The following is a 13,174-nucleotide window of genomic DNA, read 5'->3' on the forward strand; positions in this document are numbered from 1 at the left end:
GCTTAATATCCATCTTTGTGGATAAAAATTCAATGCTGCGAGCAGAAAGAAGCAGCAGAAGAGTTGCTGACAGACAAAGGGGTAGCAAGCCAAATCAAATGACCTTTACAGCATTTACCAATTAGATTAAGAAAAAAAGATGCGTGCTTGCCTCAGGATAAAATAGAGCTACCAATCAAGAGATGCATGGACAAAGCGCAGCAGCCAACCAAACAATGCATTACTCTATAGACCTATAAGATAGGAAGTAAATAGAAACAATGTTTAGAAGCACAATAAATGGCTTCTCCTTGATTCACATTCAATTGTGCAGAGTCCTTTGTCTTTTCTTCACATAATCCTACTCTAAATCCTACACTACAATCCTACTCTACAATCCCACTCTAAGATGCCTATGGAGTAAATAGTGCTGATGTGATGATCACAGTTTTCGCATGTCTATCCTCCTCTTCACTGAGCTGATGAGTGGTGCCAGGGTGTATGCTGGCTTGGCTGATGTTACAAATGGATGCTGTCCACAGGGAAAAAAAATAACAAAAAACAATCATTACTTTCCCAGATCAGTGCTTCACAGGCTCAATCAGGATTGCTCTGGTTCTCAGACAGACCCAGAAAGAGGAGCAATGGGATCATCTCCCAGACGTCATGTGCAGGAGCTTGCCATCACAGGCAAACCTGGCCCAGAATCCCATTCATCCATTTATTCTGGTTTTTTGATCTTGTTGGGATTTTTGCCCTGCCAGTGCTCTAGAAATGGTGCTTTCTGTCCCTGGCGTTTCTCCCTTGCAGGAAACTCCAATGACTCACATAGGTCCCTGCCTTTGCAAGACAGGCACTGTGCTGATTCCCACAGGGAGACAGAGCAGTGTCTGCCTTTCCATGCCCTGCCCCTCGTGTGCTGGATGGCACCTTCCTTCCCAGCAGGGCCAGCCCAGTGGCACTGGGCCCTGCAGTTCCCTCTCTGCCACACAACCTGGCAGTAACCCTGGCACAGTTCCCATCTGCTTGGGCGTGCCAGGCAGCAGATGGGGCTGGGACAAGTCCCTCCCAGCTGTCCCTGTTTGTGTGGCAGAAACCTCTAAGGGTGGGCTGGGGGGCACAAACCAGGGCCCCTCCGAGGCTCCCAGTGAGCCCCCCACAGCCCCTCCTGCCCACAGCCAAATCTCTGACTGCTCAGCTGGGACTGGCTTCCTTGGGTTCCACCACCACCATTTCATGTCTCTGTACGCTGCATTGCTCTGCTTCAATTCTTTTGCTGTTAGATAAAACTGAACACCCACCAAATTACAAAAGAGGGTGACAGAAACGGTCAGAGGACAGAGCAGCTCTCCCCTCAGGAAATGCGGAGGGAGGTGGAGTTATTCAGTTTTGTGAAGGACAGGCCCCAGGGAGACTTTCAAGACTTCAGAGTGGTTTTGAAGAAACTGGGGACATCTTTTTTAACAGGGCCAGTTACAATAGGATGTGGGTGAATATTTTTAAACACAAAGGAGATCTAATCAGAGTAGGTCTAAGGAAGAACTTGTTTACTCGGAGCATGGTGCAACCCTGGCACAGGTCGCCCCAAGAGCTTGTAGGTGCCCCATCCCTGTAACCCTTCCGGCTCCAGTGGGAAAAGATTCTGAGCAACCTGATCTCTTTAAAGATGTCCCTGCTCATTGCAGCACACTTGCACCACAGGACATTTACAGGACCCTGCCAATCCAGCCCAGTCTAGGATTCCTCACCTTTTCATTTGAAGAGCACCAAGAGTGGAGGTGAGGAGGAAGGGGGCTCATCTGATGCCTTGGACTTGAGTGGAGGAGGAGCCCATCCCTCAGAGCCTGTTTCACCTGCAGCCCCTTCACATTTTACCTGCAGGAGCTCCTTGGCAGACCAGCGCTGCTCCTCGTCTCTCTGCAGGCAGCAGCCCAAGAAGTGACGCAGGCAAGGCGAGAATCGGTTGGGCTGCCGCAGCCGTGGGGTCCTTTTTATGGCTATCATGAGTTTAGCCTGGGGAAAAAGGAAACACCAGGTTCCACCAGGTCCTTTCACATCTCTAAGTGCTCTCCCACATCCCTTTGTTTAACCTCTGTTCTTCAGTGGTAGTTTCTGCCCTGGCAGAGACCCAGAGATGATTTTCCTTTTCCAACCAAAAACCCAAACCCCGATGCAGCCACAGCTTTTCCACCATCCCGCAGATCTTGCCTTGGCAGCTGATTTCATTGACTGACCTAGTTAGTGGGAGCTACATCAGCAAAGGCACATTTGCTTCTCTGAGGATTCACACCAGCTTGAGAGGCTTTTTGGAAGAGGGTCTTTGCTATACTAACCAATTCTAAGGATTAGTACATGAAAGGCATCTCTGCAGTGCTTGTTGGTCCCTTAAGCACAGATGCCTGTGGCGGTTTCAGTTCAAAACTGGGCAGAAACACTAATTTTGTCTAGTGGTTTTGGTTCCCCAATTTAAGATTTCCCCAGTTCTTAGTTTTTCCCGGCTAATGTATTCAAGAGTGTGGTGGGTTTGGTGTTGGTCAATTATTAATATACTTACTTCCTGTTGTGAGCTAGGAAGATAGGATTAGGAGAAGGTAAAACAGGCTTAAAACTTTCAAAGAGTAAAAAGAAAATGTTATTAATAGCAACTAAAAGAAAGAGTAATAAGGATCAGAATAAAGCCTTCAGAACATTTCTCCTCTTCCCAGAACCTTTTCTTTCTCACTGATAATGTAAAGAAACAAAACCTAAACTTTCCAGTCCATTGACTACTTTGAAAATAGTCTTTCTTCAGTTTACTTAGGGAGAGAAGTCCCTCTTGTTACCTCTTGTTAATCTTATGGGGACTTCTCTACAAGAAGAAAAAACCAGTTTTCTTGTGGTTCTTAATTTCTTCATCAATAACAGCTGCCTGGGGAACCCTGTTATCATAAAGTTTCTCCCATTTTCTAAAAGCTTTCCCCCAACTTGTTTATGGGCCATGTTGGTCTATGGGGTATTGTTTTAAAGATGAGTTGTTCAAAAGTAAAAGTTTTCATTATCTATTTTTAAAATCATTTTTATCCCTAGGAACAGACAATCTTCTCCTGGCACTACAGGACTATTCTTCTCTCTTTCTCTTGTTTCAACTTCTCATATGATTATAGTTACTTTAATAGCTGCTTACTTTAACGTGGAGGCCTTTGTTCACTATCAATTTGAACTCTTCATCTCCCCATAGTTTCATGTGTTATAAGAAAAAAACCTTTTTCTTCATCATTTCTAAGAGAATTTTAGCTCTAAAATTATTTCCTCATCCCTCCCATCTAGGACTTCTTGCTCACTGATGATAATGTTTTCATATTTATTCCTTCACGTACTTATATCTTGTTCTTTTCTCTCATTCGAGGGAGGATCGAAGCACTAAAAGGATTCGTATTTTACCTCGAGCCTATAAATGGTCAGCCTAACACCAGTCGGACTAGGGGTTGCAAACAGGAGAAACTGGGGCTAGGGGTGCAGCTCAGATCTAATCAACCAGCCCAGGACTCAACAGTGACACCCAGGATAATAGAGAGGAAGTTCCTCCTTCCTTCTGCCCGATGGTTGTGAGTAACTTCTGCGGAGGTCAAATCCCAGCCTGGAGCCGGGGCTACTCCCGGGGCCGGCGAGCACAGCTGGGCCCCGGGCTGGGCGCAGTGTAACAAGTAACCAAATATTACCAAGGCCGGCTCCATCTGGCTGCGCAGCACCCCCCTCTCCCTGCCCAGAAATCGATGTTAGGGGGCCGGCAGGCAGCCTGGGAGAAGCGGGGGCCTAACCCCGCGACAAGACCCGCCGGCCTGGCCCCGTAGCAGGGGCCACCTGGCCGTGTTACCTCCCTCCCAGCCGGAAGGGAAAGAAAACGTTTCTTTCCTCTTTTAACATCTGTTTTTCACAGAGGTGTGTCCCGCTTTCCAGTGGTTAAAAGTTTTATGTCACTTCCCTAAATGTCCCTCATGTAAAACCATAACAATGCCATAGAACAAAACTCATTAAGCTTTTTGTGCTGTTCTTGAAAACAATGGCAATTGGAAGAAAAGAAAGGAAATCCATCAGTTAATCCCCAGAGAAGGAAACAAACATTTACAATCTCATCTTCAACACAGACACATTAAGATGCCTGCACAAATGTACTGGGATGAAAATGCCTGCTTGGCCACACAGGAGCCACCTGCAGCTCTGTCTCTCAGCAGTCTGAAAATTTCAGCTTCTCATTTTTCAGCAAAAGAAAATTGTCATGGTCAGAAGAAGGAGAGGTGGCATCCCTGTGGTCACCCTCTGCTCATTTGGCTACTCAAGTCAATGCATCAATGGTAGGCCCCTCCCCAAAAGTGCCAGGTTTTGGCAGGCTCTCCACATCACCAGGCTCTGGCTTGGTGACGTGGACAACGTGGCTTGGGCTATGAAAGAAACACGGTTACTAAATGTTACTGCGGCCATCTCCACAGAGAAAAGAACTGGAACCACTTATAACCCAAAGGAAAGTGTTGCCTGAGAATGGAGTTTGTTTGCATGTGGTGAGGCTTGAGTTCCCCCACTGATGCAACCAGAACTAGAGCAGATGCTGGTGTATTGCAGGGACATTTTGAGGAGGGGACCTTGGTGGAAGTAGTTCCAGCAGATGGCAATGGGATTTTGTCCAATGGCATGCAGGACATGGGACAGGTGAGAAAGACAGTGGGATCAGTGAGTATTTGCTCCTTACCGTGCCAGAACTTTCGCTCCAGTAAGGAGGTTCTTGTTCTACCATTTCAATCCCCACAATTCCAAAAGACCATACATCCACTTTGGGGCCATATGGTTGATGCATCACCACTTCAGGCGCCATCCACCAAGTAGTCCCGACTACCGAGCACCGTCTGCTCTGCTCAGGGGTGAGCTGAGCAGAGAGGCCAAAATCAGCTGAGGAGAAAGCAAAATACTGGTTTTATTTCAATTCTGTGCAATTAGGAAAGCAAGCAAAAGAATTCCCCAGTAGAAGTTGGAAAATGTGCTGTTGAATCTCCTGGCATTGGCAACTTAAAAAATCCCCCCATTTTTTACACTGCCTCCAGCAGTGGCTTTTGTTCCTTGGAAACTTTAGACTTGTAACTCCCTCCCTCTGGAAGGGACACACACAGAGCAAGGCCACCCTTGACTGCTTGTTCCTTGTCCTACCTCTGTGCACGTTGCAACTGTGCCCTCAGCTCACAGCGGGTGTCCCTGCACTGCCAGCAGCACCATTTTTGGGGAGCTGGCAGTCACTCAAAGCAGCCCCACAGCCACATCCCTGGAATGCTGCACCTGACCAAGAATATACTGACCCAGCTTGACAGAACCGTCGGTTCTGAGAAGGATGTTGTCGCTCTTCACATCTCGATGGATCACATCGTTTGAATGAAGAAAATAAAGTCCTTGCAGGCACTGAGAAAGAAAACAGAAACAGGACGGCAAAAATGAGTGATGGGATTTCATCACACCAGAAAGGAAACAAAGAATCTAAAAGATTCCCTCTCCAGGGGAATGGGGAGTAATGGCAGAACACAGTGCCACTGAGAGGAAGAGCTTGCTGCTCCAACACTTGCAGAGCAGGTCCTTTCTGAGGAAAGGCACGTCAGCTTTTGAAAGAGCAACAGCACCTGCTGTTGTAGGCTGTCCCCTGCAAACCAGCCAGAATGACTGCTGCTGCAGTGCATGTGCTCAGAAGCAAAGAGCATTTGGGCTGCACTCCTGTCCTTTTTAGCTGAGGACTGAGAGAAACAAGTCTCTCTTTTTTCTTTGCTGCTTGTTTCAAATCCTGCCACCAGCACCTTTGCTCTCACAGGCAAGGAATGCAGTGAAGACAGGCAAAAGTTTAGCGAGGCAAGATGGAGAACAGCAAATACAAGAGGCAGAGCGAGAGTACAACAGCAGGAGATAAGAGTACTGGCACTGAATACAGGGAGTGCAGGGGCACTGGCAGGCCTCTCACTTGAGGTGCTTTTACTTGCCCATAGCATAGCAGCCACACAGAAACAAAGCCTGGCACAGGAAATCCCTCCTGATCTGAACCCCCGTTTCTCAGACAATCTTGCCCAAGCCCTCGGAAGCACATCTCTGACCTCCCGACTGATGGCTGCAATGTGGCCTTCAAAGATGTTAGACTCATTGATGACATCTCTCAGAGTGCCTCCGTCCATGTACTCCATAACCAGCCAGAGTTCCTCGCCCAGAAGGTAGCTGAAAGAAGGAAACAAGGGCATGGAGATAAACATGCATGGCTACCTTGATTTTTTGCTTCCAGGTTTCTTGTTTCAGGTCCCTTTGTGACAAGGGCAGAATAAAAGGAATAGAGATCCCCTCTTGGCTGTGCATTGTGCATTTGCAATCTGTGCAGTCCCAAGGAGAAAGGCACAGCTGTGAAAAAGAAGATGTCTTAGATGGCCAGCAAGTGAAAAATGCAGTTTAGTAACAGCCCAGATAAAAAACCTGTCAGGCATGGTGTTTCTGGAAATAAGCACCTCGTCTTCCTGGCATGTACAGCAATGGCAAAGGGGCGACCATCCAAGGGAAATCATCTTTGGAATAATATTCAAATTTGGTGTGCCAGAGAAGACTCATGCAGAAAAAATGCAATCTCTTCTCATCCATTGGAGATGAGTAGAGAAATATGAATAAATAATAATTTACAGCTCTACTTTCTGCCAGTGACCAAGTGGGTTTTTAACCTCTCACGTTTGCTGTGTATAAATGCGCATTCATGGGATAAGACCATGACCACTCACCTGTCTAAATAATTCACAACATTGGGACTCCTGTAGCACTTCATGACTTTGATTTCATTGACAGTTACTTGCTTCCTCTTCAGTCCTTGAAGATTTATTTTCTTTATGGCCACCTAAAATGACATTGAAAATCAGTAACTCGAGAAGTTGGTGGCATGAGACCGAACACACATGGAGCGTGTGATTTTGCAATGACACAGCTGAGCTGTGCCAAACTGCCTTGTGATGAGGCACTGCAGTAATGAGGAACTGACATCCCAACAGCCCATTTCTCTGCTCCCTTGGGGGCCAGTTACAGCACACGTGGGGCCACTGACATTTTGCCTTGACCACTTGGTAACAGTGGTGTCTCAGCTATCACCCACAAACCTCTGACCACACTCTCTGCTGCTTTGGATGGGATTCAGAAGAAGTAATCCATGCCTTAATACTCTGTGGATACATCTTGGCCTATGGGCAGGGCTTCTAGGGACACCTTGCAGATCTCTCCCTCCATGCAGTTCCCAAGTGCAGCACTGCAGCTGGCTAAGGAACTACCAGGAACTTTCAGATGTATTTGCTGGCAGCCAGAAATGAGAATTCAGGACTCTGAAGCTGTAGCCCCAAAGAGCAGTGAGGTGCTCAAAGGCACCACCTTTGTTTTAGCAATGGAGAGCGAGTGAGCGCGTCCTTCTCGGAAAGGAACCGTTGCCCTCCGTGCCTTCCTTCCGGCAGCTGAGGAGGACAAAGTCCCAAATGTATTTTGCAGGCTGGCACCAGTCTGTGCTTCTTGTGCCTTTTCAGCACAGCTCTGCCCAAAGCTCCAGCCCCAGCTCACACCAGAGGGGAAAGCCCCTCAAGAGCAGCAGAGTTTGCAGGGCCTGTTGACATCTACCTCTCTCCCTGTGGCATTGTTGAGTGCTCGGCAAACATCTCCAAAACTCCTAGAAACAAAACAGAAGCAGAGAAAGGAGAAGCCATTTAGATCTTGCAGTGAAAGCCAGCCCACACAGGAGATCTGTGCTGTAAATGTCTAAAACCTGCAGGATGCAGGAGGGCTCTGCCAGAAGGCAGATGATGCATTTTCCTCCCAAGTGCATGGGCACTGGGCCTGTCTCTGAAGTGTTGGGCTTTACTGTCTCAGCTCCTAAAGACAGCTTCTTCTTTCCTCTTGGGTTTCAGTTTCTAAACTGTGCAGTTTCTATCCTGACCACAGAGTATTTCCTTCAGCAAACTCTTGGAATGAAATGTTCCTGAGAACTGTTAGCTCACAGCTTTGATAGGGGGTAGGCTGCTCTTTCAGGCAAGCAAGACTACTTTTTCATTAGTGGGCCAGTATGATTTAGAGACATCCAAAAATGATAAATTGAAACAGAACTGTTCCATACTTGTGTGACAAGGAGACCTTCAAGGTCCTGTTCCTTGATGCAGGCAAGACCTTGGCAGCATGGACCTGTCGCTGACAATGCCTTCTGAGCCCACTCACAAATTCTGCGCAGCACTGAGAGATGGGACAATCTATCCCCAGTGTGTGAACATCTTTGCAGCTGGCCTGACTTCACGCTGGATAGACATTCCACCAGAAAAACACCTGGCCCATGGTTGTGCAGGAGTAACTGCGGTTGGACTCACCCGCTGCCAATATATTCCAGATCAGTGTATTTCTTCACAGGATTTTCAATGGGGTTCACCATTCTCCCTGAGGGAAACAAAATGCAGGATGCTGACTTGAAAGCACAGATCCCAGCTTCCAGGAGGTACAAAAGGAGGTACAGCCCCACTCTCTGGAGCTCTGAGCCCTTTGGAGTTTGCTGGGTAACAACAACAATCACAACAGCAACAGGACAGGCAGCCCTGCAGTACAGATGGCTGGCACAGAGACTGATTTTGTACAGTCCTTTGAAGAGTTCTCTTGACAGGAAAGAAAGCACAGGGAGATGCATTTCCAGGAGAGGAGGACATCTTCTCCACCTTTCAGCAATTTGCCAAAAGAATGCCTTCCCATTTGTAAATCAGAGCAGCTCATGCTAGAGCTAATCCCAACGGGCCTTTCAGCATCAGGACCCTCACCTGTTTATGAGCAGGCTGAGCTCAAAGATGCCCCTCTCCCAGCTAAGGAAGGCTCCAGCCTCTGCAGTCCCTCCAGCCCAGCCCTCAGGGGCAGGGCAGTGACTACAACAAGGCTGGCAAAGCCCAAGCATGAGCACTGACAGGCACTGATGGGAAGAAGCCAGAGTGAGCCTGAGCCCCTTACAAGCTGTTGCCCCATTCAGGACACAACAGGATGGGCTTTGAGATCAGCCCCACCGAGGCACAGATCAGTGCCCTTTTTGTCCCAGCAGGTGATGGTAGACACAGAATCCACCGGGCTCTGGTCTCAGCCCCACCAGGTCTTATCTGAGAGCACAGCACTGGCAGCTGTTCCGGGCAAGAAGCAGATTCATTGGGTGGTGCTGCAGAATCACAAAGGACTTGATGTGTTTTCCTAGGGACTGATCTGAGCAGGGCTTGGGCCAATGGCTAGGATTCTAACAGTCATGGGAAAGAGTGGGAATCAGGTATGGAAAAATACCCATGGATCTAAAGAATATACCATGGCTGGGCTGGAGGCTCTCTCCTGAGAAATTCCTGCATTACACTTTTATCTGATCACACCACTTGGATGTGTCTCTTGGACACATCTTGACAAGCATAAAACTAGAAGATTAAATAAAAGTTGTTCTCAAAGTATTGCTTTTTTCTTTGGGGGCACATGGAAAACACCTCGTGCTCTCTATTTGTCCTGTAACGTGATGTTCTTTCAAAGTAGTTCTCTTTGACAAAAAGATAGCATTCTCATGAAAATAAACTGCAGATGTAGTAATAGTAACATTAAAAGTCATAAAAATGACATCACCAGGACATGTGAGGCAGATGGGCTCCTTCAGGATAGAGAAAAACAAACGCCACCAAAAAAAACCCCACAAACAAAATAAACAAATAAAACCCCACACACAAAAAAAAATAAACCCACAAACAAAAAAAAAAAAGCAACAAGAAAACTGAAAACAAACACCCACAAAAACAAAACCAAACCAAACCAAAACAAAAAAAAAAGCCCAATAAAAAATCCCCAGCCAAAAAGATAATACTCCAAAGCCAGTCCAATTCACCCAGAGGGCTCTCTCGCTGCCTCGGAGCACAGCACTTCCTCTGGGGAGTCCTAAATGGCCCTGTGACACCAAACTCAGGAGGAGCATTTGGTACAGCTCTGCTGACACCTGCACACAACACACTGTCCCTCAGACAAGAAACCCCCCAGACGTACCCAGCATCTCCAGGTACTTCTCCTCAGTCTCCTGGTTTGGAGCAGCCATGCTGCTCTCAGCACTGGAGATGAACAAACTGCCCGAGCTCGAGATCCCAGGTTTGACAACAGAGGTTCCTCGAGGTGATGCTGCTGCGGCAGCAGCTTTAGTGCCAGAGCCCGTGTAGATGTGCTCAACCTGGAGCACTTCTGGTGGGCATTGTTCCTGTGCCTCATGCCGACCTTGGGGCTCTTCATTGCCAGACATTCGCTGGAAGTCTTCGCAGGCTGCCCAGTGAGATGTCAACACTCGCACCTCAAGTCAAACAGAACAAAGCAGTCAGACACTACAGCTTGTCCCTGTCAGCCAGGAGTCATCCACTGTGAGAAAAGGGAAAGAACAGATTGACAGAGGATACAGACAGCTTGTTCCAATCCTCCATCTGGGTCACCACATTCCACTGTAAAAACACCTCAAGAAACAAGGAGAGCAGGAACAGGCCAGCAGGTATCAATTTGGATGACTGCTGGCCAGAAGGCCAAAGGACGAGTTTCACTGTCAAGGGCAGCAGTGGAGATTCAGCACACCAGGAAATGTCCTTCAGAGTGACTGTGATACACACTACAGCAGGACAGCACTCAGAGGCATGGCCCCACTCCCTGCTGCTCTGAGTGGAAAGGCAAGAAGGGCAGAAACCACCAGCTTGGTGACTGCAGTGACTGCATCCCTCTTTCACTCACTTGCTTTTGCAGAGCCTGAGGGAGGGGATTAGCTTTCTCTCTGATGATTTTCATGTCTTCCTCAAGCCTCTTCTCCAATGCCCTGATCCTAGCATCAGTTTTCTGCAGCTCTGCCTGCAGGTAATCCTTGATGTTCTGTAAACAAGGAGGGAGAGGACGCCTTATGACTGGAGTGGCTGCCACTCTTTCCCTCACCTGGTTTTGTTGATCGCCCCTCTGTTGATGGAGATTCTCCTCTTGAATTCTTCCTATGTCTTCCTTGTTCCTCCTCTTCACTGCCATGATGGCACTCTGAGCTTCGGGCAGCTCTGCTTGTGGCTCTGCCTTCATCTTCTGTACACACAAATGCAGAGCAAGTGACTGGGAGCTGCCATCAGGCTCAGCATTTTCCTCTTGCAGCGTTGAAATCACATCTATTCAGCCCCTTCTTTCTGCTTCCCTCCCCACATCTGCTTCCAGTGTAAGCCTCCTGTCCCAGGGCTGATCTCTGCAGATTCCAAGGCTCTGTGCTTCCAGTGCCTGTGGGACTCCTGGCCTCCTCAGTCCCAAGAGCTCTGGTTTATGCCCCTCTTCCTGCCCTTCCCTCTGTCCCCTGGCCAGTCAGGCTTACCTGGCCATTCTCCTGTGGCTCTTCCACCTGCTGCCTGAGCTGCTCTTCCTGCTCTCGCGCTGGGAACAGCTCTCCCTGAGTCTGCCATGGCATCTCTGATGAAGCAATCTGCTCCTGCTCTTTCTCTAGAAGCACCTGAACAGAAAGCAAGAGAAGATGGGTTTCAACTTCCCATATAACCTTTGTGGGCCAAGACTCAAAGACTGCTGGGCTCACACGTTCCCAAAGCACTGTGCTGCTGCTCTGCTGGGTCATTCTCTGTTCGAGGGGAGGCACAGATTCCAAAGTGACCCTGGCCCTACAATCAGGGGCCATCTGGGACTGAAGCTCCAACAGCCTCTCAGGCAGCTGACAGGGAAGGTGTGGCATTTCTCAAGGGTCTGCTGAGGGCCTCCCTCTGCTTCTGCCATGTCCTGTTTGTCTTTCAATAGTGACTGACACCCCACCCTGTCCCACAGCTCCATCCTGGCTCTGCAGGTGGCTTCCTGGGTGAGCTCAGCCCTTGTGAGAGACACTTCTGGAGTTCAAGTTCATTTCAGGCCTGCACCAGCATTCCTGCATACCTGACATCTATACTCTTGTAAGAAATCCTGGTCATTCAGGAGATAAGAATGTGTGCAAGGATCCTCTGATAGATGTCAGAGAAACTCTATGGCCACCTCAGTATATGGAGGAGGACCAAGGTGTTTCTTCTCCCTCTTTTGTCAACTGAGAATTCTGACCAGCATTTTGACCCACGCAGCTCCCCAGCCACAAAGGTGCCAATTTCACTTCAGATACAGCAGGCACCATTGTACGATGGCCTTCCTGTTCTGAGCAACACAAGACAGCAGTCAAGGACTTGCAGCTTCACCCCCACTCCAGGCTCCAAGGCACTTGCCAAAGCTGCAGACTGCACCACAATATGCATCAACAGAAACTGGCCGCTTCTGCTTTTGGCCTCACAAGAAAGCTTCGCAACTCCGCACTTTGTTTCTTTGGCCACATGGGACAAGAATGGCCCCCTACAGCTGCATGGACCACACAATCCTCCCCTTGCAGCTTATCAAAAGCCAAAAGACAGCTGGCCCAAAAGAGACTGTACAAGTGAAGAACTACTCAAGGAAAGTGCCAACCGCTTTCACAAGCCAAACACGCCTTTCCAGAAAGGAAAAACAAACAAACCAAGGCCTGGCACCTCCAGCACTCCCTCCTTTGCCCTTGGCCATAGCACTGCAGAAGCCAAGAGATAGAGCTTCCCTGAGCCAAGCAGCCAGATGCTCTCCCAGAGGCACCAGCCCTTTGCTGCCTCAACATGACAGCTCAAAGGCCAAGTTGTGCGGTCGCTAGCGGGAGGAAATCCCCAGCTCCTGGCAGGACTCCAGCACCCAGCATCCTCAGCCAGCAACAGCAAAGTGCTGCCTGCTCCAAACCTTGCAGCTCTGCCTTGCACTAAAGACAGCACCACACACAACTGGCACTTACAGCTTCAGAATATCCAGGCTCTGGTCTGACCACTGATGGAGGCTGGTGGTCATTCACCTCAGTTTGCTCCTCTTTGGCTTCTTCTCCAGGAGCAGTGGGAGCCAGGGGAGAGACGGCTCTTGCTTCTGTCATCTGTCGCAAGACAGAAGCACGAGGGACAGGCTGTTACCTATCATTTAGAACCTCATGTCTTTTCAGATCTACCACAACATCTTCTAAGGAGAAATCATACATTTTTTTGGCAATGGGATTCTAAGTCACACCAACCTCACCAACCAAATTCAAATGGGCTAATTCAATGGAATTCTATATAGCTATGAATTCAATATTCCTCCCTGTCTGCTATCAGCAAGC

The 13,174-nt window shown here is 48.5% G+C and overlaps 1 protein-coding gene across 1 annotated transcript; it reads right to left on the bottom strand.

Annotated features, from left to right (window-relative positions):
* Positions 1-421: 421 nt before the first annotated feature.
* LOC136569481 (serine/threonine-protein kinase PAK 3-like) lies at positions 422-12,952 on the bottom strand. Its single transcript, XM_066569874.1, has 9 exons — positions 12,821-12,952; positions 11,357-11,491; positions 10,747-11,079; positions 6,741-6,853; positions 6,078-6,195; positions 5,301-5,400; positions 4,703-4,899; positions 1,855-1,992; positions 422-511 (listed from the first exon to the last, which is right to left on the bottom strand). Exons 1-9 carry the CDS (start codon positions 12,950-12,952, stop codon positions 422-424), a joined length of 1,356 nt encoding a protein of 451 aa, XP_066425971.1.
* Between the last annotated feature and the right edge of the window lie 222 nt (positions 12,953-13,174).

The sequence above is a fragment of the Molothrus aeneus genome, assembly GCF_037042795.1.
Source record: "Molothrus aeneus isolate 106 chromosome Z unlocalized genomic scaffold, BPBGC_Maene_1.0 scaffold_33, whole genome shotgun sequence".
NCBI classification, from domain to species: Eukaryota; Metazoa; Chordata; class Aves; order Passeriformes; family Icteridae; genus Molothrus; species Molothrus aeneus.

Coding starts and splice junctions, on each gene's coding strand:
- LOC136569481 (XM_066569874.1), bottom strand. CDS start 12,952: ATGACAGAAGCAAGAGCCGTCTCTCCCCTGGCTCCCACTGCTCCTGGA. Junction 11,080..11,356: donor AGCCACAGGAGAATGGCCAG/GTAAGCCTGACT, acceptor TTGTGTGTACAG/AAGATGAAGGCAGAGCCACA. Junction 4,900..5,300: donor CGACGGTTCTGTCAAGCTGG/GTCAGTATATTC, acceptor CTTTCTCCTCAG/CTGATTTTGGCCTCTCTGCT.